This window comes from Thalassophryne amazonica, chromosome 11 (assembly GCF_902500255.1).
Source record: "Thalassophryne amazonica chromosome 11, fThaAma1.1, whole genome shotgun sequence".
In the NCBI taxonomy this organism is placed as follows: Eukaryota; Metazoa; Chordata; class Actinopteri; order Batrachoidiformes; family Batrachoididae; genus Thalassophryne; species Thalassophryne amazonica.
Genome location: NC_047113.1, coordinates 85880900 through 85907860, shown reverse-complemented (window position 1 = coordinate 85907860; position 26961 = coordinate 85880900). Strand labels below are relative to the sequence as shown.

General features: G+C 40.7%; 1 protein-coding gene across 1 annotated transcript in view; it reads right to left on the bottom strand.

Annotated features, from left to right (window-relative positions):
- pde6a (phosphodiesterase 6A, cGMP-specific, rod, alpha) overlaps positions 1-26961 on the bottom strand; it is a 69774-nt gene that overhangs the window by 1244 nt on the left and 41569 nt on the right. Inside the window, exons 16-22 of the mRNA XM_034182323.1 lie at positions 24503-24590; positions 24134-24234; positions 22603-22710; positions 12625-12688; positions 6830-6904; positions 3727-3810; positions 2452-2620 (exon numbers count right to left, since the gene is read on the bottom strand). Of these exons, the coding sequence (XP_034038214.1) occupies positions 2452-2620; positions 3727-3810; positions 6830-6904; positions 12625-12688; positions 22603-22710; positions 24134-24234; positions 24503-24590 (689 nt within the window). The remainder of the gene's footprint in view (positions 1-2451; positions 2621-3726; positions 3811-6829; positions 6905-12624; positions 12689-22602; positions 22711-24133; positions 24235-24502; positions 24591-26961) is intronic.

The window sequence follows — 26961 nt, the reverse complement described above, 5'->3', positions numbered from 1 at the left end:
AGGGAAGCATGTATAAAGTGAATAAATTGGTCCTAGCACAGAACCTTGTGGAACTCCATAATTAACCTTAGTCTGTGAAGAAGATTCCCCATTTACATGAACAAATTGTAATCTATTAGATAAATATGATTCAAACCACCGCAGCGCAGTGCCTTTAATACCTATGGCATGCTCTAATCTCTGTAATAAAATTTTATGGTCAACAGTATCAAAAGCAGCACTGAGGTCTAACAGAACAAGCACAGAGATGAGTCCACTGTTTGAGGCCATAAGAAGATCATTTGTAACCTTCACTAATGCTGTTTCTGTACTATGATGAATTCTAAAACCTGACTGAAACTCTTCAAATAGACCATTCCTCTGCAGATGATCAGTTAGCTGTTTTACAACTACCCTTTCAAGAATTTTTGAGAGAAAAGGAAGGTTGGAGATTGGCCTATAATTAGCTAAGATAGCTGGGTCAAGTGATGGCTTTTTAAGTAATGGTTTAATTACTGCCACCTTAAAAGCCTGTGGTACATAGCCAACTAATAAAGATAGATTGATCATATTAAGATCGAAGCATTAAATAATGGTAGGGCTTCCTTGAGCAGCCTGGTAGGAATGGGGTCTAATAGACATGTGATGGTTTGGAGGAAGTAACTAATGAAAATAACTCAGACAGAACAATCTGAGAGAAAGAGTCTAACCAAATACCGGCATCACTGAAAGCAGCCAAAGATAACGATACGTCTTTGGGATGGTTATGAGTAATTTTTTCTCTAATAGTTAAAATTTTATTAGCAAAGAAAGTCATGAAGTCATTACTAGTTAAAGTTAAAGGAATACTCGGCTCAATAGAGCTCTGACTCTTTGTCAGCCTGGCTACAGTGCTGAAAAGAACCTGGGTTGTTCTTATTTTTTTCAATTACTGATGAGTAGTAAGATGTCCTAGCTTTACGAAGGGCTTTTTTTATAGAGCAACAGCCTCTTTTCCAGGCTAAGTGAAGATCTTCTAAATTAGTGAGACACCATTTCCTCTCCAACTTACGGGTTATCTGCTTTAAGCTACGAGTTTGTGAGTTATACCACGGAGTCAGGCACTTCTGATTTAAAGCTCTCTTTTTCAGAAGAGCTACAGCATCCAAAGTTGTCTTCAATGAGGATGTAAAACTATTGACGAGATACTCTATCTCACAGAGTTTAGGTAGCTACTCTGCACTGTGTTGGTATATGGCATTAGAGAACATAAAGAAGGAATCATATCCTTAAACCTAGTTACAGCGCTTTCTGAAAGACTTCTAGTGTAATGAAACTTATTCCCCACTGCTGGGTAGTCCATCAGAGTAAATGTAAATGTATTAAGAAATGATCAGACAGAAGGGAGTTTTCAGGGAATACTGTTAAGTCTTCAATTTCCATACCATAAGTCAGAACAAGATGTAAGATATGATTAAGTGGTGGGTGGACTCATTTACATTTTGAGCAAAGCCAATTGAGTCTAATAATAGATTAAATGCAGTGTTGAGGCTGTCATTCTCAGCATCTGTGTGGATGTTAAAATCGCCCACTATAATTATCTTATCTGAGATAAGCACTAAGTCAGACAAAAGTTCTGAAAATTCACAGAGAAACTCACAGTAACGACCAGGAGGACAATAGATAACAACAAATAAAACTGGTTTTTGGGACTTCCAATTTGGATGGACAAGACTAAGAGTCAAGCTTTCAAATGAATTAAAGCTCTGTCTGGGTTTTTGATTAATTAATAAGCTGGAATGGAAGATTGCTGCTAATCCTCCGCCTCGGCCCGTGCTACGAGCATTCTGGCAGTTAGTGTGACTCGGGGGTGTTGACTCATTTAAACTAACATATTCATCCTGCTGTAACCAGGTTTCTGTAAGGCAGAATAAATCAATATGTTGATCAATTATTATATAATTTACCAACAGGGACTTAGAAGAGAGAGACCTAATGTTTAATAGACCACATTTAACTGTTTTAGTCTGTGGTGCAGTTGAAGGTGCTATATTATTTTTCTTTTTGAATTTTTATGCTTAAATAGATTTTTGCTGGTTATTGGTAGTCTGGGAGCAGGCACCGTCTCTACGGGGATGGGGTGATGAGGGATGGCAGGGGGAGAGAAGCTGCAGAGAGGTGTGTAAGACTACAACTCTGCTTCCTGGTCCCAACCCTGGATAGTCACAGTTTGGAGGATTTAAGAAAATTGGCCAGATTTCTAGAAATGAGAGCTGCTCCATCCAAAGTGGGATGGATGCCGTCTCTCCTAACAAGACCAGGTTTTCCCCAGAAGCTTTGCCAATTATCTATGAAGCCCACCTCATTTTTTGGACATCACTGGAGTTGTCTTTTAATGTGTGAGCCTAAAAATATTCTTAGAACTTCTCCATCTGAATAGATGCAGTATGTCAAAGAAGTGTGTGTGTGTGTGCGTGCGTGTCATCCTCCTACCTTGTCTTTCCGCTGCTGCCTTCTGAGCTGCTTCCTCTTTGGCTTTCCTGGCCTCCTCGATTGCTGCCACTTTGGCATCATGCTGCTCCTTCAGGGCGTTCCACTCCTTCCTGTTGTTCAATAAGCGGTCCAGCATGGGCTGGATTTCACTATGGAAACGACTGAATTCCTGAAGAGCAGCACAACAGTCAACACATCAGACATTTTCTCAAATCTCATATATATATTTTAAAAAGGACATCTGACAAAATATCTCTTAATATGATTCTCTTGCAAAATATGGGTGATTTATGTAGATTTGACCTTTTTAAATATATAAGAAGCCCCATCACACATACTTTAATAAATGAATCATACTTTCATCAATAATAAATAATAATTTTTTTAAATCTACCAAGATGATACCATTCATCAGAAGCAGAAACTGCAAAAATTAACATTACGTTGGAAATTAGAAAATGACAGCAAAAATATAACAACAGTTTATCTTTTGTGAAATGAATTGTTTGATATCTACAGCTTGCAAGTAAATATACGTATTAATAAATAAAACTGTTCTCCTCAGCACAACTGGAAAGCATTGAATGATGCAGCTGACAGTCACATTAGAAAAATTATACAAATTTTTATGGGGAAAAGAAACTTGCAGATTTTTTTTTTTTGTTAGAATTTTGCAGATCTTTTTCAATGATGAAAGAACAGAGCTATTGCTGAGACAAAGTAGAACAAAAAAGTGTAAAAAGAGTAAAGAATACTTAAGCAAAACTGAATTAATAGTTAATAATACTTTTTTCCTAATGTGGGCACTTGGAAAAATGTGTGTAAATAAATTCCACACTTTCAAATTTATTTATTTTTTTTTGCAACATAAGCAATCAAAAAATTGTATCATCTATCATAAAACACATTTTTGAGCAATGCCTGCTTTCAGTCTTGATTTTGCTGCTTCCATAGAGGTGCAGGACTTGCAGTTGCAGTGAGAAATGAGGCCACAGTGAGTTTAAAAAGTGCTGGAGGTTCAAAATGTTAATGACGAAATGTTCCTGTGCATGAGCTGCACCACGATAATGTATGAACACATGCACAAAGCAGAATGGACTGAACGATTGTTTGCTAACACGGAGGAATGTGGAGCAAACAGTCGTCTGCAGGTTTTCAGTGCTCTTGAATAAAATCATTCTGTGACATGCAAATTGGATGGGTTTACTGAGCCATCAGGGTTTAATTTATAAGCAGGATGGATTCTGATTTTTTATTTAAATTTTTCTGTCTGACCTTATACACGAAGGAGCAGACGAAGTCGATGAAACCACACTGCAGCTTTGGCAGCTCATCCGCCTTGTTTCTGTCCATCATCGGCTGCAGAGAACAAAGAAAAAACAAAAAAAAACCCAAATGTTTTTAGAAGACTGATCTAAAACTTTATTGCACTGCAGCAATAAAGGTGGTTTGTACAGGGGTCAAAACTTAAAGTTGCTCCAGTTTTGGTTAAAAAGTGATGTAAAAGTTTTTTGTCGTGCTAACAGGGGTCTAAAAATGAAGCATTTGCACCTTCAGTCATGCTTAATTATTACGTTATGATGTAACACAACACAGCGGGCGTTGATCTTGTTTCATCAATAATTTGGAGACCAAACACTCAACACAGTCAAAACTATTCCATTTATTAATCCAAGCAGCTCAACCAGTAATCTGCATGACTTTTCACCAAAACTGGAGCATCTTTAACTTTTGACCCCTGTACAAACTGAAGCTGACCTTTGTCCATATAATCAATAAATAATGTGGTCAGCATCTCAACATGATTGGAGCTTTTTAAATTTTGACCCCTGTGACCCCTCTATTGACCCCTGACCTGGCTTGTCTGAGGGTGGCAGCAGTAGCCAGTTGTGTAGTTTTTTTTTGTTTTTTTTAAGTCCCTATGGACAGGTGACCAAAATGTCACATCAAAGGTTTAGTCACCCTGGATGGTTGTGAACATCCTGATTGGCTCATCTTGTTACTAAAACGTTGGACTACAAAGATGCTGTTAAACTGTCAAACTGTTCCACCAACCTCCCCTCATAAAACTACTGAAGTGACAAAGCACTTCTCTTATTTCATACAATGAGTCACAGATGTGACTGCTGGGGAAACAACAAACAGACTGGAAAAACGTTTTCCCCGCTGATACAGACGCTCTAAAAGTCAGAGTGCTGCAAAGTAACATGGAGCGGGACGGTGTCTCCACAACTCTTTATTTTCCCGAAGACAGGAAGGAAGTAAATCAGAGGAGAGAGAACCAGAAGAGGGTAGAGTTGGGTGGGTTCAGGTCACAGCGACCGCTCTGTTTCACTGCACTGCATAACGGTCTGCGCATCCATCACTGCTGCCGCCGGGAGCCACATCTCTTCATTTTACCATTCAGCTCCTTCACTCATTCCACCACTTATGACATCCATCACATCCTGGGCACTTGAGCATTCATGTTCAAGGCACCAGTGCACTTAAGAAGATGTGTATCTATTGACTAGTGAGCTCACGTGCACCTCCATGCCAGCAGGGGGCAGTGAATCACCATGAAATCATCTTGAATCAACTGCTCATTTGTGTGTGTTTTCCCCATTTGTTTGTAATAGCACAGGGTTTGTGTAGCAAAAATGTAGGTTGGTGGATGAGTTAGTCAAGATTTTGCAAGCAATAACTCAAAAACAATAAATTCCATCATCTTGTAACTCACCACATTAAGAGCAGCTACAGACGATGAGTTGATTTGGTGGTGTTTAGCTTTAATACACCAGATAAATTTAAAAAGTCACTTTGTTGTGACCGCATAATATTCCATAGACGTGACTGCCACCTGCTGAAAGCAGCACGTCTTCATGTTAGCGTTAACAAGTTAAGCCAGTAACCCAGACAAGAACCGTGATGCCCATTATGTAGCCAAATAAGCACAAAATGTACAACAGAAGAGGAAAATAAAGCCAGAAATAAAGAATGGATAAAATGTCTGGCTCGTGATGGTACTGAAACTTTTTGTCTGCTCTGTAAATTACTGAAAGCAAATTCTAAACACTTGTAACACCCATGTTCCTCATCAAAAGAAGACATGACCACAGATATACATGCTCTGCTGCCACCTGCTGGATGATTCAAGAATGTGCATCCATATAATATGCTAAATTTCAGATGTAAATTTTGGAGACTCTTAAAAAAAAAAACAACAACAACGCACTGGCTCAACTTCAAAACATCAACTTAATTTACATGGATCTTTTTAATGTAATTACAATTGAGCCGGTGCTGAGTAAATGTCATGAGGCGTTTGTGGTCAGAGTAAGTAAGCCATTTCGTTCAGTGGTTCAGTGCACTTGATTTGCTTTGTCATTTAACCTGTTAATTAAGTTGAACCAAATTAATTAGAAGGTTTAGGTGTTATTAGATAATCAGTTTTTTTCACTTAAGTTATTCTTACTTCTTTATTTTGCCTCTGCTCCACTCATAAATGTCTATGCAAATTGTTACCTTAATTTTGTGATTATTTAAAAAAGGTTTTTTTTAAACTTATTTCACTTCAGTCAAAAATAAATCTTGCAATTCCAGTTTTACGATCAAACTGTTTAAAATATTGTTAATCTGTGTCCAACTGCTTTTTATTTACACTGTGAATAATTCTGAACCAACATCTTGTAAGTTATAAACACTAAAATATGAACACGTAAGAACATTTTTATATGATGAAAATACTCTTCAGTTTAAGTTATACAAACTACCCCCACGAAGTATTTTGTGCATGTGCAGTCAGCACATATGTTGCTTGTATCGAGTTTTTTTTTTTTTTTTTAATCCAGAAATCTGCTTTGGAGTATTAATTTTATTAATGGCTTCTCGTAATTCCTGGCTTCCTTTCTCCCGTGTAATTCCACAATGAATATGTGAGGCTTTTTAAAAAATTTTATTTGTTGGACACTTTCTCTTTACTTCTGTTGTATAACATAAAAACAATAAGTGACATCCATGATGAACAAAATTTCAGCTTTTTAAACTCGACATTTCAAAATTTGTTGCTTTGCAGTTTGTGTTTTCAGTCAGATATTTTGTTTCATGTTCAGGTTGGGATCAGCACCATGGACAGATCACCTGAAGAAGCTCGTATCTGTTATATCATTGTTATATTAGCAGATTTAGAGAAATGAGGCCCAGTTTTCACAGGTCACATCTTCCAGCTTCTATATTTATTTTGTCCTTTATTTTGGACAGTAATGATTCTGAAGCTGAGCCGTTTTGATTCTTTCGAAAGAAAAGTGCCACCAACAGAGCTAAAATAAAATAAAACTTTTCATCCTTTTTTCTAGCATCCATCCTTCTTCCTCTCTCTGTCTCTCAGGGTGTCCCTTACAATTGGTTGTTGCTGCAGGACTGTCCTCTCCAGGTCTCCCTGCTCCCAAAACTCAGCAGCAACAGACAGCGCCACCTAGAGGAAATATACAAAGACTAAGATTTAAGACTGATTTTGTAGATTTGATTTGTCAACAAAAGGGACCCTATTTTGACAAGCTGTGCAGAGGATGCAAGTGCATTTGGGATGTGCACGTTACTAGTTAAGCGGTGGGAAATATCAGTGCAAAGCCTGTTGTTGGGGGCAGAGGGGTTGGATTTGGTCTGGTCATTAGACACTGTAGGTATGTTGTTGTCCAAATGTGATATCAACCAGTTGCAGTGGCACCTGACTACACGGCAACAGAGTGCACATAGCGCTGTGGCATCGAGGAATGGGACGCAAGTGAAAGGATTTCAGAGGCCACAAAAAGCCAAGAATGGGAGCATGCACTGGTGTCAGGCTTTGATGCATCCACAACACCATGGAACCACAGTGGGTCCTGGATGGCAACCACCCAGGATGACAGCCAGTCCATCGCCACCTGCTGCAGAAAGTTCAAGCCTGTGTGGGTCCTTGGTCTTCTCCAGCCACAAAAAGCTGCCTGAAAATTTTTTTTTTAATTATTAGTTCATATAATGGTTGTTTTAATTGATTTTTGATATGTATTTTATGCATATGATGTTGCCTGTCTTCTATACTTTTATTTCAATATTTGTGTATAGTATCTATATACTCTTTACATTCAATTTTGTAGCACCAACGGACTTGTGAAATTTCATTATATCCAGTAAACAATAACAATAAAGGCTTAATTAAAATAAGAGATAGAGGCGAGGAAAGACAACTCTTAAAAATGCTCTGTGTTTTTGTTTTGCCTACGTTGGCCGTAATGTTGCCATAGAAGGTGACTGATGATAATATAAGCAATAAAAACTCCTGGAGCTGTTCCTAAATGTTTTAAATGTGCAATGATTAAACCATTACTTAAGAAATCCAATCTCAACCCTAGTGTATTGAAAAATTATAGGCAGATATCAAATCTATCATTTTGTTCTAAAATTCTGGAAAATGTGGTTTCGTGACACCTCGTGGACCGCCATACTGAGAACTAGAAGCACTCAGAGAGTGCAAACCTCCGCCAAGGCCATGGGGTCACTGACGCCATAACATCTACACGCCATGAACTCATTGAATCTAAAAAAGTCTAACAATGATGTTTGCTCAGTAGTAAAAAAAGTTTCATCTGCTGTGACTGGATAGCATGTATCCTTAGCGCTTGGCATCACAGTTTATTGCAACTTGCACCTTTCCCAGAAGCTACTGTCATCTGAGCACTGATATTGATATTGCATGTGCTTATAGACAAAAACAAATAAGACACAAAATTCAATTTATTATTCAACTAAACTGCAAATATATGAATTTTTTAACATTTATAAAAAACTTCTCTAAACAAGGCCATAGGGTCACTGACCCTAAAGAGATTCCCTCCTTGGCACAGTGATCTATTCAACAATTCAGTGTTACAACCAAAACTATGATACATACACTTTTCTTTCCTTATATTTGACAACCTTGACCATGAAAACATACCGCTAGAACTTGGAATCACTTTTATGTCTTTAGTAGTTCAAAAGTTATTGTATAAAAACAATTTTTCGGTAATGGCGGTTTTGTTCTGGATCTAGCTCCATAACATTTGAAGCTACATCAAATCTGATGACACCTTACTGAATCAGTACAGATTCAGCTACAATTTGGTGTTAGTTGTACATCTCTAGCTTCATTTGTCACCTCACACTGACACATTTTCTATTTTACCTATATTTTTGCATATTCTGGATCATCAGATCCGGAATCCAGATCCGATCATCACCAAACTTTGTTATTTGATAGAACATTTGACTATGTTACACCCTAATTTTTTTCAAGCCTTTCTGCCTTGTTTTTGTGGAGTTAGAAACTAGAATGTCAAAATTCCCCCTATCCCGCAATAGTGAAGAATCCTTTAAAAAATTCCTGGATCCAGATTGTGATCCAGATCACCACTAAAATTTAATCACTTATTCCTCTTGTGATTTCCAACCACTCCACAAAATTTCATCAAAATCCATTCAAAACTTTTTGAGTTACAAACAAACAAACACGACCGAAAACATAACCTCCTTGGCGGAGGTAATAACCTTTTTGAGCCATTGCTTTTAGAAAATATCATTCCACAGAGACAGCTCTCACGAAAGTGGTGAATGACCTTCTGCGAGCAATGGACTCAGATACCACTACGGTCTTGGTGCTGTTGCACCTTAGTGCTGCGTTTGATACCGTGGATCATCATATTTTACTCAGTAAGCTGGAGAATCATTTTGGGATTATTGGAACTGCCCTTGCATGGTTGACGTCTTACCTCTCCAGTTGTTCTCACTGTGTTTTGTACAATGACACTACCTCTGATCTTAGGGACATGAAGTTTGGGGTTCCGCAGGGATCCGTTTTAGGCCCCCTGGTTTTTTCCCTTTATGTAACACCCCTTGAGAATATACTGTGGCGTTTTGGGATTGTCTCTCATTGCTGTGCTGATGACACTCAAATGTACATGCCGATAACTGCTGGTAATCTCATTCACATAAAATCTTTAGAAGATTGCCTTGCATCAGTGAGAAGTTCGATGTCTAGTAACTTACTATGTTAAACTCTGATGAGACTGAAATGATGGTTCTTGGTCCAGCGAGGCATCAGCATCAATTTGACCAGCTGGCGCTTAGCTTAGGTTCGTGTGTTATACATCATACAGACGAAATGAGGAATCTTGGGGTAAGTTTCAATACTACATTGTCTTTTGACCTCCACATTAGAGACATTACGAGGATTGCTTTCTTCCATTTGTGAAATATATAGCGAAGATTCGTCCCATCCTGTCTATGGCTGATGGTGAGACTCTGATACATGCATGTGTTTCTTCTAGACTGGACAATTGTAATGTTCTGTTTTCTGGTTTGCTGCAGTCAAGCATTAGGATCTTCAGCTGGTTCAAAATGCTGCTGCCAGACTTTGACACAAAGCAGAAAGTTTGACAGTTACACCCCAAATTGGTGAAATATGGTTGGATTTTAAGGTACTGTTATTGGTCTATAAAATTGTTCATGGACTTGCACCTCCCTATCTGGCTAACCTGGTAAAGCCCTACGTACCGGCTCGGGCCCTGCATTCACAGGGTGCAGGAGTTGTATGTGTTACCAGGGTGAATAAAAAGTCTGCTGGTAACAGAGCTTTCTCTTGCCGTGCCCCAGCTCTGGCACATATACGGCAGTCGGGTACTGTGGAGACTTTTAAATGAAGTTTAAAGACCCATTTGTTTTCCTTGTTTTATTATTAGTTTTGTTGTGTTATAATGTGTTTTTATTCTTGTGCTCTTTTATGGTTTTGTCTTTTTATTGTGTTCTTAAATTTTTTTTATTAAATTTTCTCTGTTCTTCGGTATTGTGCTGTGTGAAGTGCCTTGAGGTGATCTCATCTTGAATTGGCGCTATAGAAATGAATAAATTAGATTTTTGATTTGATTTGAAAAACGTACATGTGTTGTGAACCAACATATGTAAGGTGCATCTGGCTGTTGTGCTCTTGTTACAGCGCTGGACTCTAGACCAGGTTTTTGGTGATCTGAGGTGCAAATGTTTTCCAGTAACCAACCATATCGGTGCGCCATCTCAGTGCTGGACCACACCTCATTTTTAGATCAGCACTCTCACACATGGCATCATGGGTTAGAGGACATGTGCTCTGTGCGTAAAAACATGACAACGGCATCAGGTGGAAATTAGCACTGACATTTGTGCTTTGCGCCGGGTGTACTATAGCAGCCCTAGTGAGCAGTTTAAAACAAATAAATACAATTAAAATCTATGTTACACAATTTTACAAAAGTTAGAAAATTGTAGCCTAAAGGTGACTTCAGTTTGGATTTGACTTTGAGAGATGTTCATCAAGCTACAGAGATTTTATTGTTGCACTGCAACATTCTGAGCAGAAAATTATCCCACAAATGATTAAAAAATAAAAATCACCCTGTAAAAGTATGACTGGGCTTGGTCTTATTCCATGTACATGAGGATGAGTCAGACTGCGCATCTTGATGAGCGAAACGTTTCTGATGCCTGTCGACACAAACCTCAAATGGAACAATGTGGGACATGAGGAATAATGTGAATTCTGTGTTCAGAATAGAAACGTCTGTTCTCAAAGTGCCATCCACTGGGTTTTGTTTTTTGAGGGACAGTCCCGGTGAGGTAGCCGGTGGAAGCAGTTGACTGATATTCTGCATGCATGAGGCAGACGTGAGTGAAGAATAAAACGTCAGCCATAAAAATCTGATCAAGAAGGAAGCTTTTTGTTTCCTCGAGGGGTTCGGCTTTAAATCACAGTCGACTCATCACTTCATCACCGGGTTTCTCCATAAATCCCAAAACTGGATTTTGGATTGTTTATGCCACAGCTATATGTATGTTAGTGCTAGTGCTGGAATTCAACAGAGCTAATTCAGGACGTGTTAGTCATTAAACTGCAATTCACAGGAGGGTCAGACACCCTGACAGCTTGTGTGGGCCGGACCGCTGACTCACCAGGTGCCCACAAAAATAGAACCTAACCAGGAAAATTATACATATCACCTCCATGAGGACACTGAGACATGGTTGTCAAAAAAAGGTTATGCATAAATTATGTTGTTTTTGTTGTTGAAACATGTTGTACAATAGTGATTAAAACCAGGCAGGGGTGGATCTATTTATAGCATCAGGTGTGGGGATTGGGGGAGGGGGGTTTGGATAATCCTCCCCCCCAGATCCACTACTGTCAGGAGTAAGGAGCCCCTAGGTCCCCAACTGATCCTTGAAAGGGCTAACAGGGTGCAGGTTTTCTCTACAACCACTCTTTACAGGCATTAACGTTAGCAAGCGAGCCAGATTCGACTGTTATTATTCAGTAACTTCAGCTTTGCAGACTTCACTGAGCCTGTGTGAAAACTACACACACACACACACACACACACACACACACACACACACACACACACACACACACACACACACACACACACACACACACACACACACACAGACAGCTTATATAAACAATTCCTTACTGCAAACAGGGCCTTGGATGTGTTGCAGTCTGAAACGTTACCACTAGATGTCATCATAAATTCCATCATTCCGCTTTAGCTGTTACAAAGGTGTTTAAAAGTTGCTTTGTTTGTTTGTTTGTTTAAAAGACGGTCAGAACAGCTGTAAATCAGATGGATGGAAACTCAGAGTAGGACAATACTCTCCAGTCAAAGAGGAAAAAAATGGCAAACTGGAGATGTTTGGTACAAATAAGATTTTAAACAGTGGCAGAAAAATAAATAAATAAATCAACCTTCTTGTGATTGTTTTTCAAGCAGTTACTCTAAGTCCTTGCTCTTATGAAGCGCTTTGCTGTGACTTATGTTATGATTTAACTCTGTACAAATAAACTGAATTAAACATGAGAGAAGCTTCGCTGTCCATCAACAGGCCTGCTGCTGAACAGCGGGCAGCGGTGGCTGTACAGCCGAAATAAAACCCGGTACGTAGTGGTCAGACAAATAGAAAGCAGTATGACTTTGAGGCAAGAAGACGTCTAGATTGAAATGGCGGTGCTGCCAAAATGTCACTCTGTGTGGTGTTTACCACTGCTGATCGTCACCATGAGCCTGTGTGTGGATTATGGTGAAGTCTGAGTGTTACTGCGGGTGAACAGCCATTCGATGACGATTAGAGAACTGCTGACGTGTGTACCTTGCTCTGGATCTCCCATGGTTTGGCGATGGCTGACAGGTCACAGGCGGTCATCATCATGGCCCTGAAAGAGCGCATCAAAGTGCTCGATTCAGCCCTCTAAACTGTTGAAACTATTCTAACAACTCAGCAGTGTGGTATAAGCCGATGACTGCATTATGTGCCACTGCACTATTTACGACCATATTCATTTTGTTTATACAGTATTTCCATCTCTCAGTGGCGGTTCTAGAGGATGGCTTGATGGTGCACCGCCCCCATGACTAATGCTTGGGGAATTGAACCGATAGCACTTTACAAGAAGGGTTCATTAATTAACATTACTTAACGCAGTAATAAACATGAACTCAGTGGTGGGCACAGTTCCGATAATCCGATAACCGATAATTATTGAAGACAATGTTTTCATTATTGGATAAACTTTTTAGATAACTTTAAAAAACATTATCGGACTAATTATGTTTCGATAAATTTTTGTCCGATAATTTTTTGACCGATAACGTGGTAAATAAAGCTGAACAGCTACAAATATTTATAAAACTTAAAATCAGTTGAGCAACTACCTGTTAAATGTTTCGTAGCAGATGTGTAGTTCTACTCTCTACAAAACAGAGAAGAGCTGCTTTAAGAAGAAACCACTCTATCCTCCCAAAAAAAACCCTCATTTCTTTTAACCCCATACTGATACACGGGCAATATCACCCAAGTCCTCCAGAGGCATACATTTTTAACTTATGGTTCAACTTTTAATGAAACTAATTTCGTAAAAGTTATTTAAATTAATGTCATGTCTGATGTTTTATAAAGTGAAAATATCCGATATATGTTTTAGTTTTAAAGTAATGCGCTAATTTTTAAGGTTTTAGTGTGGATATATGCTGTGCCCAGCAGTGCATTATGTGTAGGATAGGGTAATCTCAGTACATTCACGACATGAGAAATGCATTTGAAACACTCTGATCAGGCTCTACAGACAACAGCATTAAACTCTAGTGCCTAAAACTCTTGTGAATATATTCTCTGTATTTATAGACGTTGTTATTGTGTCCGCGTTTATTAAATTACACGCATCTTAAATGTAGCAGACACGGATTATCTGGAATTTTGTTTTGGCAAGTTTTCAAGGTCTCTACTGCCATCTACTGGCCAGTAGTTCGCCCTATTGACGTATCCCATAATCCCTTGCGTGCCAGAGAGTTGCTGCAGTCAAACAACATATAGAGAATCAACACGATGACAGTTGTAAATTAATATTATATTACAAAAATGTATTTTTATGCTTTTCATCACATGAATAAGAGACTGCTGCATGATACCCTGAAAACTTGCTAAAACAATTATAACAAATAATCCGTGTCTGTTATGTTTTAATCTGCGTGGAATTTAATAAACGCAAACCGAATTTCAGACATATTAGATATATTAGTCTCGAACAAAGAGGACAAACAGTGTTGTAAAGAACAATAATCAAGATGTTAAAGAGCAAACTTCACTTTCCCCCAGAACGACATGATCAGGAAGCGAGCGTAGCTCACAGCAGCTCCCATTGAAAATAACGGAGAGACAGCCTGTGATTCTTGCATGTTTACATAAAATAAACACAATAACAACGTCTATAAATCCAGAGAATATATTCATGAGCGTTTTAGGCACAATCTAAAAATAGTTTTATGTTGCGATGTTAATGGTGTTGTGCAGCGGTTAAAGTGAGGTGTGATCAGAGCGTCTCAATGCAGTTCTCAGTGTTACTGAGATCTCGCAGCATGGCGACCTTCTGAGGTTTTGCGGGATTTGAAATGTCAATAGGGTGAGTCTAAAGAATATTGAGTGCACGTTTTACAATATAATAAAACATGTGCACAACATCATAAAACGTGCGCAAAATATAATAAAACGTGCGCACAATATAATAAATTGTGTGCACAGTATAATAAAATGAGCCCACAATATAATAAAATGTGCATACATTATAATAAACTGTGCGCACAATATAATAAAATGAGCCCACAATATAGTAAATGAGTGCACACTGGGCCTCATGTATCAATGTTACGCACTTGTGGCGTAAATTTACGGCGTAAACTTGAAATACACCAAAGTCGCCGTGACATGTATCAAGCAGCACGCACCTGACCATTTCTGGCGTACGCCTGACGTGATCTTGATAAATGCGGCGGGTGGAAACGATTGTAATTATAATAAACACGCCCATAAATATTCAGACTCCGCTTCAGACACACCCTCATTTTACGACATGGAAGCCAGGAAGACGGCAATCAATCAACTTCAATCAACTTTTTTTTTATATAGCGCCAAATCACAACAAACAGTTGCCCCAAGGCGCTTTATATTGTAAGGCAAGGCCATACAATAATTATGAAAAACCCCAACGGTCAAAACGACCCCCTGTGAGCAAGCACTTGGCAACAGTGGGAAGGAAAAACTCCCTCTTAACAGGAAGAAACCTCCAGCAGAACCAGGCTCAGGGAGGGGCAGTCTTCTGCTGAGACTGGTTGGGGCTGAGGGAAAGAACCAGGAAAAAGACATGCTGTGGAGGGGGGCAGAGATCAATCACCAATGATTAAATGCGGAGTGATGCATACAGAGCAAAAAGAGAAAGAAACAGTGCATCATGGGAACCCCCCCACAGTCTACGTCTAAAGCAGCATAACCAAGGGATAGTCCAGGGTCACCCGATCCAGCCCTAACTATAAGCCTTAGCGAAAAGGAAAGTTTTAAGCCTAATCTTAAAAGTAGAGAGGGTGTCTGTCTCCCTGATCTGAATTGGGAGCTGGTTCCACAGGAGAGGAGCCTGAAAGCTGAAGGCTCTGCCTCCCATTCTACTCTTACAAACCCTAGGAACTACAAGTAAGCCTGCAGTCTGAGAGCGAAGCGCTCTATTAGGGTGATATGGTACTATGAGGTCCCTAAGATAAGATGGGACCTGATTATTCAAAACCTTATAAGTAAGAAGAAGAATTTTAAATTCTATTCTAGAATTAACAGGAAGCCAATGAAGAGAGGCCAACACGGGTGAGATATGCTCTCTCCTGCTAGTCCCCGTCAGTACTCTAGCTGCAACATTTTGAATTAACTGAAGGCTTTTTAGGGAACTTTTAGGACAACCTGATAATAAAGAATTACAATAGTCCAGCCTAGAGGAAATAAATGCATGAATTCGTTTTTCAGCATCACTCTGAGACAAGACCTTTCTGATTTTAGAGATATTGCGTAAATGCAAAAAGGCAGTCCTACATATTTGTTTAATATGCGCTTTGAATGACATATCCTGATCAAAAATGACTCCAAGATTTCTCACAGTATTACTAGAGGTCAGGGAAATGCCATCCAGAGTAAAGATCTGGTTAGACACCATGCTTCTAAGATTTGTGGGGCCAAGTACAATAACTTCAGTTTTATCTGAGTTTAAAAGCAGGAAATTAGAGGTCATCCATGTCTTTATGTCTGTAAGACAATCCTGCAGTTTAGCTAATTGGTGTGTGTCCTCTGGCTTCATGGATAGATAAAGCTGGGTATCATCTGCGTAATAATGAAAATTTAAGCAATACCGTCTAATAATACTGCCTAAGGGAAGCATGTATAAAGTGAATAAAATTGGTCCTAGCACAGAACCTTGTGGAACTCCATAATTAACTTTAGTCTGTGAAGAAGATTCCCCATTTACATGAACAAACTGTAATCTATTAGACAAATATGATTCAAACCACCGCAGCGCAGTGCCTTTAATACCTATGACATGCTCTAATCTCTGTAATAAAATTTTATGGTCAACAGTATCAAAAGCAGCACTGAGGTCCAACAGAACAAGCACAGAGATAAGTCCACTGTCCGAAGCCATAAGAAGATCATTTGTAACCTTCACTAATGCTGTTTCTGTACTATGATGAATTCTAAAACCTGACTGAACCTCTTCAAATAGACCATTCCTCTGCAGGTGATCAGTTAGCTGTTTTACAACTACCCTCTCAAGAATCTTTGAGAGAAAAGGAAGGTTGGAGATTGGCCTATAATTAGCTAAAATAGCTGGGTCAAGTGATGGCTTTTTAAGTAATGGTTTAATTACTGCCACCTTAAAAGCCTGTGGTACATAGCCAACTAACAAAGATAAGTTGATCATATTTAAGATTGAAGCATTAAATAATGGTAGGACTTCCTTGAGCAGCCTGGCAGGAATGGGGTCTAATAAACATGTTGATGGTTTGGATGAAGTAACTAATGAAAATAACTCAGACAGAACAATCGGAGAGAAAGAGTCTAACCAAATACCGGCATCACTGAAAGCAGCCAAAGATAACGATACATCTTTGGGATGGTTATGAGTAATTTTTTCTCTAATAGTCAAAATTTTGTTAGCAAAGAAAGTCATGAAGTCATTACTAGTTAAAGTTAATGGAATACTCAGCTCAATAGAGCTCTGACTCTTTGTCAGCCTGGCTACAGTGCTGAAAAGAAACCTGGGGTTGTTCTTATTTTCTTCAATTAGTGATGAGTAGAAAGATGTCCTAGCTTTACGGAGGGCTTTTTTATAGAGCAACAAACTCTTTTTCCAGGCTAAGTGAAGATTTTCTAAATTAGTGAGACGCCATTTCCTCTCCAACTTACGGGTTATCTGCTTTAAGCTACGAGTTTGTGAGTTATACCACGGAGTCAGACACTTCTGATTTAAAGCTCTCTTTTTCAGAGGAGCTACAGCATCCAAAGTTGTCTTCAATGAGGATGTAAAACTATTGACGAGATACTCTAACTCCCTTACAGAGTTTAGGTAGCTACTCTGCTCTGTGTTGGTATATGACAATAGAGAACATAAAGAAGGAATCATATCCTTAAACCTAGTTACAGCGCTTTCTGAAAGACTTCTAGTGTAATGAAACTTATTCCCCACTGCAGGGTAGTCCATCAGGGTAAATGTAAATGTTATTAAAAAATGATCAGACAGAAGGGAGTTTTCAGGGAATACTGTTAAGTCTTCTATTTCCATACCATAAGTCAAAACAAGATCTAAGATATGATTAAAGTGGTGGGTGGACTCATTTACTTTTTGAGCAAAGCCAATAGAGTCTAATAATAGATTAAATGCAGTGTTGAGGCTGTCATTCTCAGCATCTGTGTGGATGTTAAAATCGCCCACTATAAGTATCTTATCTGAGCTAAGCACTAAGTCAGACAGAAGGTCTGAAAATTCACAGAGAAACTCACAGTAACGACCAGGTGGACGATAGATAATAACAAATAAAACTGGTTTTTGGGACTTCCAATTTGGATGGAAAAGACTAAGAGACAAGCTTTCAAATGAATTAAAGCTCTGTCTAGGTTTTTGATTAATTAATAAGCTGGAATGGAAGATTGCTGCTAATCCTCCGCCCCGGCCCGTACTACGAGCATTCTGACAGTTAGTGTGACTCGGGGGTGTTGACTCATTTAAACTAACATATTCATCCTGCTGTAACCAGGTTTCTGTTAGGCAGAATAAATCAATACGTTGATCAATTATTATATCATTTACCAACAGGGACTTAGAAGAGAGAGACCTAATGTTTAATAGACCACATTTAACTGTTTTAGTCTGTGGTGCAGTTGAAGGTGCTATATTATTTTTTCTTTTTGAATTTTTTTGCTTAAATAGATTTTTGCTGGTTATTGGTGGTCTGGAAGCAGGCACCATCTCTACGGGGATGGGGTAATGAGGGGATGGCAGGGGGAGAGAAGCTGCAGAGAGGTGTATAAGACCACAGCTCTGCCTCCTGGTCCCAACGCTAGACAGTCACAGTTTGGAGGATCCAAGAAAATTGGCCAGATTTCTAGAAATGAGAGCTGCTCCATCTAAAGTGGGATGGATGCCGTCTCTCCTAACAAGACCAGGTTTTCCCCAGAAGCTTTGCCAATTATCAATGAAGCCCACCTCATTTTTTGGACACCACTCAGACAGCCAGCAATTCAAGGAGAACATGCGGCTAAACATGTCACTCCCGGTCTGATTGGGGAGGGGCCCAGAGAAAACAACAGAGTCCGACATTGTTTTTGCAAAGTTACACACCGATTTAATGTTAATTTTAGTGACCTCCGATTGGCGTAACCGAGTGTCATTACTGCCGACGTGAATTACAATCTTACCAAATTTACGCTTAGCCTTAGCCAGCAATTTCAAATTTCCTTCAATGTCGCCTGCTCTGGCCCCCGGAAGACAATTGACAATGGTTGCTGGTGTCGCTAACTTCACATTTCTCAAAACAGAGTCGCCAATAACCAGAGTTTGATCCTCGGCGAGTGTATCGTCGAGTGGGGAAAAACGGTTAGAGATGTGCACGGGTTGACGGTGTACACGGGGCTTCTGTTTAGGGCTACGCTTCCTCCTCACAGTCACCCAGTCAGCCTGCTTTCCCGACTGCCCGGGATCCGCCAGGGGGGAACTAACGGTGGCTAAGCCACCTTGGTCCGCACCGACTACAGGGGCCTGGTTAGCTGTAGAATTTTCCACGGTGCGGAGCCGAGTCTCCAATTCGCCCAGCCTGGCCTCCAAAGCTACGAATAAGCTGCACTTATTACAAGTACCGTTACTGCTAAAGGAGGCCGAGGAACAACTAAACATTTCACAACCAGAGCAGAAAAGTGCGGGAGAGACAGGAGAAGCCGCCATGCTAAATCAGCTAAAAGCTAGTAGCTACGCAACCTAGTGGATTCCTAAAAACACGCAAAGTGAATAATGTGTAAATAATTTAGAGGTGATTCAGCAGAAGGAGTGCTTTAGTTAAGGCACCAGACAGGCCATGAAGCAGCACAAGTAACGCACGGCAACAGCGAACGCACGACAACGGTGCAAAAATAAAATAAAAATCCACTGAACAGGCTGTGGAGCAGCACAGGTAACACACGACAACAGTGCTAAAATAAAATAAAAATCCACTGAACAGGCTGTGGAGCAGCACAGGTAACACACGACAACAGCGCTAAAATAAAATAAAAATCCACTAGACAGGCTGTGGAGCAGCACGACAACAGTGCTAAAAAAATAAAATAAAAATAAAAACGAAAGCATTAGCAAGCTAGTTAGCTTGCCAACGCTGATGAAAGTTAGCTGATAAAAGTGCTCCGTCGCGATGTTTCGACCGTTAGAGGTCTTCTTTAGGCGTTGGAGCACGGTGAAAAAGTAAAAAAAAAAAAAGTAAAAAAGTAAAAAAAGTAAAAAAGTCTTGAAAAAGACTGAATGAAAAAGAACTCCACCAATCACGACGCGTGCCAATAGAGCGCCGAAAGCGGCTGTCGTATCAATTGTTTTGTAGTATATAATCAATAAAGTGTTACAGTGGTCCCTCATTAATCGCTGGAGTTACGTTCTAAAAAATAGCCTGTAATATGCGAAACCGCGACGTAGTCAGCGTTATTTTTTTACAATTATTATAGACGTTTCAAAGCTGTAAAACCCCTCACTACACAGTTTATACACTTTCTCAATCAGGCATGAACATTTTCTCACTTTTCTCTCGTGTGTAAACACTCTCAAAGTTCAAACCTTAGTAGGAAAATAAAACCAAACTGTTTTCAGGCCCAAAGATTTGTTTGAGAAATAAAAATAGAACATTTTCCTATAAATAATTATGATGGCATTTAGAACTAACAAATTAATTTTAATGATCAACGAATGAGGTCGGACACATAAGAAATTATTAATAGTGACTGACCAGTATGTCACAGATCGCGCCTCTGCGTCCTGGCGCTGCGCCTTTTCCCACTCACATCTCGCTGCAGCAGGTGTTTGTTTCCGTGTGACAAACACAGTTATGAGTAGTTGTTGGTGCTCTTTTCTCTTCTGGGCAACAAGATTCTTATAAACAGATACGCAGAACACAGAACACTGTAAAAAAAAAAGGCATGCAAAATTGGACTAAATACTCTGCGAGATTCCGAGGCCACGACAGGTGAACGGCGTTATAGCGAGGGACCACTGTATTCTCTTTTCACATGTCAATAATTCTTGACATGTGGATATTTGCTCGCTCAATTAATAAGACACGCCTAATCTGTCAGATGTCTTTATTTTTTAAATGTATGTCTGTATTTATTTTATTGTGACAAACGAATGGAGACGACAAAACCTGGTTGCAGCACGGGCGAATTAAGGGAGTGACGAAACTACAGTTGTTATTATCAATTTCATAGTCTAAAACGATCACACCACATGAAGTTAAGCTCAGCGCTGCTCTGGCTCCAGGCTCGACGTCTGGAGAAAAAGCCGAGCAGCGCTTTCCTTCCTGTCAGCGCTGTAGCCACGGATCGTGCTCCATAACAATCCCGCAACAGTGGGATTTGTATTGATTATTATGTAGTATAATCAGGAAAGTGTTATTTATGTAACATATGCATTGATTTGTATAATGGCACTGTTTATCATATTGATCATCTTCATTTCTATGTGGATTCCAGCGCTGGTTCATTTTGGTGTATAATTTACGCCACCTGTCGACCTGGTGTATATTTTCAGCGCAGCGTACGCCAACAACCACATTGATAAATGCCAAGTAGCGCATCCGTTTTGGCGTACACCCCATATACGCTCAAATATCGCCGGACGCAACGTTGATACATGAGGCCCATTCTCTCCACATGCAAAACATTTTGCGATGACACTTTCAGGGCTCTGTAAAAATGCCTGTTTTTACAAATTAAAAAACTGAATATTTTACAAAAGCACATTTATCTGTAAACACCAACACATGACACACGTCACATTAACGTGTTGATTAACATAATGAATGACTCAACTAATCAGTGTTGCAGAAGAGGCACATTTTACACAGAATCCTTTGCGATCTGTCTGTGTTTTCTACAAAACTTCAGAATTAGTGCATTATTCAACATTAAAATATATATGTTATATTTTAACTTTGTACAAATGACAGAATTGACATTAATGGAGTTATTCTAACAGTATTCATTTTATTTATACACCAAACCATAACTCAGCAGGGCTTTATTTTCCAAGACCTCGGCCTGATGGCAGTGTTGTGATTGGGTAGAGAGCTAGGCTATGCGGCTGCTCTCAGCTTGTTTCTGTGCTGAAAGCCATGTAGTAAACAAGAGCTTCCAGAAGGGAGCAAGATGTTCAAAGACAGAAGTGCGGGCTCATTGTTTGGATCTGTTGTCGCTTTTGATGCTACCAGAAGCGATCGTGGTGTTAAAACTCAAATTCAGTTTGTTAGTAGTTGCAAATGTACCAGAGACAATACTAGAATTTATCAGTTATCTGTAACTTCCGATACATTTTTGGGTGGTTTATCATTTTATCTTTATCAAAGATAACTTTTCAGTTATCTGCTTCTCTGTTATCGAAGTTAATGTTTTGGTTATCTGTGCCCACCACTGCATGAACTGATAGTTAATTGTTAAATGTTAGTTAACATGTTAACAAAGATATTAATTTAAACATTAATAAATTAGAAAGATACTGAGCACCATCAATAAAAGATTATAAAACACAATTAATTAGACGTTAACTGTTTTTCATAATCTTTTATTAAAGCTGCCCATGTTATCCAAGATATTAATTTAAACATTCATGAAGTATGGAAATACTGAACATTAATAAACGATGACTAAACACCTTAGTCAACTGTTAGCTAATACAAATTACTGCATTAGGTAATGTCAGTTAATGCGTCCTCATTGTAAAGATTCACCAATGAACCTCTAAGTAGTAAGTCTATTGTCCATATTATTCTCTTCTATTCTATTCTTCTCAGTATATCTTTATGATGTCACAAGGTAGGCTGAATTTAAAGTGAGATAATTTAGCATCACATGCATTACAAAAATATATCGGTATTTTCAACATGTCTGATATCCTCCAGGTAGTGGTTGAAAGTATTTGCAAGAAACAGTTTGTGTGTGTGTGTGTGTGTGTGTGTGTGTGTGTGTGTGGCTGCCTGTCTGTCTGTGTGTCTGTATGTGCACACATACACTTACATGACAATCTCTTTGCGTGTAGTTTCCAGCATCATGTACTTGGTCCAGTCATTCCAGTTCTCATAGGTCTTGGACTGGTCCACAATCTTCTGGAACATTGTTCTCTTCCTGCACAGAAATATACACTTTTTTCCCCAACAGGCATGTCTCCTGGCTATTTTAGAACAGCATTTTATTCACAGTCTAATAGTGATCATTTCATTTCACATTTAAAAAATGAAGGAGTGGCGGCCAAGAATTACTCAACTCAGCATGGGTTATTTGATTAATTCTCCCTTGTGGTTATTAGCGTCTGTCGTATTGTCATTCATGTATCTCAGTTGTCTCTGGCATGTCATCATCCCTGGGTTTGAGTGCTCACTGTTCCTCCTCTCCCTCTCTGGTCTGTGGCTTCCTCTTGTGTTCTCTTCCTGCACTACCCTTTGTGTGTTCTCAGCTGTCATCATTTCTCAAAGTCTCATGTGACTTCAGAATAATTTTCAAAGCTGTCACAAATTGCCATCATCCAACTCCAGATGTTGTGCTATTCTTTTCTCCTGTTATTGACCTTTGCTGATATCCTGTATTCCTGAGTTCTTGCCTGCCATTTTCGACTTTTCCTTTTGGTGTGAAAATCTTTTGTTAGTGAGCTCAGCTCACCTTTGGACTTTTGGAAAGACTGTACTTGTGTTGGGACTTGTGTTACGTTATCCTGGTTCCTGCCTGTATCCTTTGTTACCATTAGCCTGTTTTCTCAGTTTTTAATGCTGTCATGTTATGGACATCAGTTTTTTTTTCCTGGCTACCTGCTTTTGTTAAATAAGGAACTTTTGACTTCTGGTTTGCCTGTCTGCACTGCGGTCACACCCAAGGGCACACTGTTACACATTCCAGCTCCTCCACTAACTTCAGCAGCCCTGTGGCACTCTTGGGGGTCCTGAATTGCAAGGGTACAGACACACAGCACCTCACCACCTAGTTGACAAGGGTCATAGCTACTGGGAAACAAACTTTGGTAAGCTAGACCCCAGACACTACCCAAGCTATTTATTGGCCTGTTGAACATATGTTCCCCAGAAAGGAGCCCATATTGTTCTCTTTCCCAGCTGTCAGCAGGACATTCCTTGTAGCCAGCAAATCTTTCCCTGCAGTTACTGGAACTTTCACCAGAGTCAGTCCAAAGACAGGGTTACAGTATGTAATCTGTAAATTGACCTTGCAATGAATCCAAGTGGAACTGAGAAGACTTCCTGTTTATTCTGATCATGTGAGGTTTTTTTTTTTCCTGGACCATCGTTTTGCTGTTCCAATAAGGTTTGGATCAGGTGTAACTGCCCTCAGGTGTCTGCGGGATCAGATCTAATTTAATTTGCTTTGGTTGATGTGGGGTATAAGATTTAATTAACTGCATCACTCCTAAAATGCTAATGAAAATTTTCATCAAAACAGTTCATTTCTTTAATAATTATTTTAGTTCTGGAGTCATCAGTCAACAGATGGCAGTGCACATGGCTTTACATGTGGGTTTTTAAATTTTGCACATAGTACTGACTTGAAATAAAGAGCCAGGTCAGTGGCAATAATGGCGACGTCCATTAGGTGAATCACAATGTCGTGTTGACGACGGTTTAGATTCTGATAAATGTTCAAAGCCTGAAATAAAACAAGTCAAACAACAACCATTAAACCAGAGCTTGAAAAATGTACATGCTGTGGAGAAATGGCTAAAAGACATTTTTTTTGACTGGTCATTGGCACAAACTCACATATTCACCAAATTTTAACTCAAAGCAAAATATTGGTATCATTGTTTGTGTAATAATTAATATGAACAAAATGACAGAAAGATATTTGCTGCTAAGATTCTAATTTGTCCGTCCAGTGTGTTTCAGGGCCACCGTGTGTGGACGCTGCAGCTCACTTCATCTCTCAGCAGAGTCTTTCCAAACTCCAGATGGTGTCTTTCCAAGATGGAGGAGCCATGAAGCTTCGCTAGAGGGTTTCCAGACCTGGAATCACACACACACAGGCAAAGCATGCTGGGAGGTTAGACTGCAATAACTCATGCATGTTGTGTGGGCCGCCTGAAGAGGAGGTACTGCTGGCTCACCACCAGAGGGCGCCCTGCCTGAAGTGCGGGCTTCAGGCACGAGAGGGCGCCGCCGCCACGGACACAGCCGGGGGTGACAGCTGTCACTCATTATCTCTTGACAGCTGTCACCCATCTACTCTACATCATCTCACTCCATAAAGACCGGACATCATCTCCACCTCGTTGCCGAGATATCATCTACCTGTGAAGGTAATATCCTCAGCCAGAAACTAACTGTGTCCTAGTCTGAATTCATTTTGTAGCTGCTTTCCTGTGGAGTGCCTTATCAGTGAGGTTGGCGTAATCCGCGACGGCTTCGCTTCACACCCCAACCAGATAAGTGTTTGACAGGAGCTGCACGAGTGTGTGTTAGAGGTGGAGGTGACTTTCCACCTTCTGACTGTTTTTGTTACTGGGTGTGCACACACCCATGTCTCATTGTTTGTGCTCCTCGCCAGCAGTACCAGATCCGACAGTCGGGGACGGTGATCACCTGGGAATTCGGGTCTTGGCGGCTCCAGTATTCACCGGGTTCTGTGGCGGTGGAAATCGTGTGGTTCCGGCTCTTCTCGGGACAGACGTCTTCTATCCTCAAGCCTGCCCACACGTCACTTTTGTGGATTGACTGCTATTAGATTCTGTGATTGTCTGTATATTCGTTGTGCACATTCACAACATTAAATTATTACCTTTTGGCTCATCTATTGACCGTTCATTTGTGCCCCCTGTTGTGGGTCCGTGTCACTACACTTTCCCCAACAGGATATCTCGGCCAACGTCATGGATCCCGAGGGGCGTCAACCATCTGTTGGACAGCCAATGGAAGAGCAGGGTGCACAGGCGTCGGCTGGAGGCGTGATTGGTGAGTTGCAGCACATCCTCACCCCCTTTACCGCTCGGATGGACCTGATGACCGAGCAACACATCATCCTTAATCGCAGGATGGAGGCTCTCACCACACAGGTGGAAGCACGCGCTCAGGGCACTGCTGCAGCTCCTCCTCCTGCCGACCCGGTGCCGAATACAGACATTCCACTGGTCATTCAACGACCCCCCCCACCATCCCCTGAAGCATACATAAGCCCCCCAGAGCCATACGGAGGTTGTGTGGAGACGTTCGCTCGTCTTTGCACAACGTCCCGTGATGTACGCGTCTGACGCCAGCAAGGTGGCTTACGTGATTAATTTGCTTCGAGGTGAGGCACGCGCTTGGGCTACAGCGCTTTGGGAACAAAGTTCACGGCTCCTTGCCTCTTATACTGGGTTTGTGAGGGAGCTCAGAACTGTTTTTGATCACCCTAACAGAGGCGAAACCGCATCTACCGTGCTGCTGTCAATGAGACAGGGGCGCCGGAGCGCGGCCGCATATGCAGTCAACTTCCACATCACGGCTGCGAGATCCGGCTGGAATATGACTGCGCTCCGCGCTGCCTTCATAAACGGACTGTCGTTGGTCCTGAAGGAGCACCTGGTGGCTAAGGAGGAACCGCGGGATTTGGCGGAGCTTATCGATTTGGTTATACGGTTGGACATTCGGTTAGAAGAACGCCGACGGGAGCGAGGCGAAGCGCGCGGTCAGGCACAAGACGTCCCTCTTCCTCCCGGGTCCAAAAGGGAGCCGTCTTCCCCATGCTCCACAGCCACAGCGCTCCGTGTGGCTACAGCTCCCCCTGCTGACGATGCTAGGGACACAAGCAGGGCCACATTCAGACAAAGGAGGCTGGTCCGCGGGGAGTGCTTTGTCTGCGGCTCGAGTGAGCATCAGCAGAGAGACTGCCCCAAACGGTCAAAACACGAACGCCCGCCCTTAGAGACTGGGCTGAGGGGGGGTCAAAACATTCACGGGGGTCATACTCATCTTTCAACACGACTCCCAGTTACAATCCTGAGCGGGGATTTAACCCTTCAAGCCCCAGCACTGGTGGACACGGGGTCAGAAGGGAATCTGCTGGATAGCAGATGGGCAAGGGAGGTAGGGCTCCCTCTAGTGGCGCTTTCTTCCCCAGTGAGGGTGCAAGCACTAGATGGCACTCTTCTCCCTTTTATCACACACAAGACACTACCTGTAACCCTGGTAGTGTCTGGGAATCATCGGGAGGAGATTGAGTTTTTTGTAACTCCTTCTACCTCCCGCGTGATTTTGGGCTTCCCATGGATGATTAAACACAATCCCCAGATTGATTGGCCTTCTGGGGTTGTGGCTCAGTGAAGCGAAACCTGCCACCAGAATTGTTTAGGATCCTCGGTTCCTTCCGGTGTAAACGCTAAGGAAGTATGTTAAAGTCCCT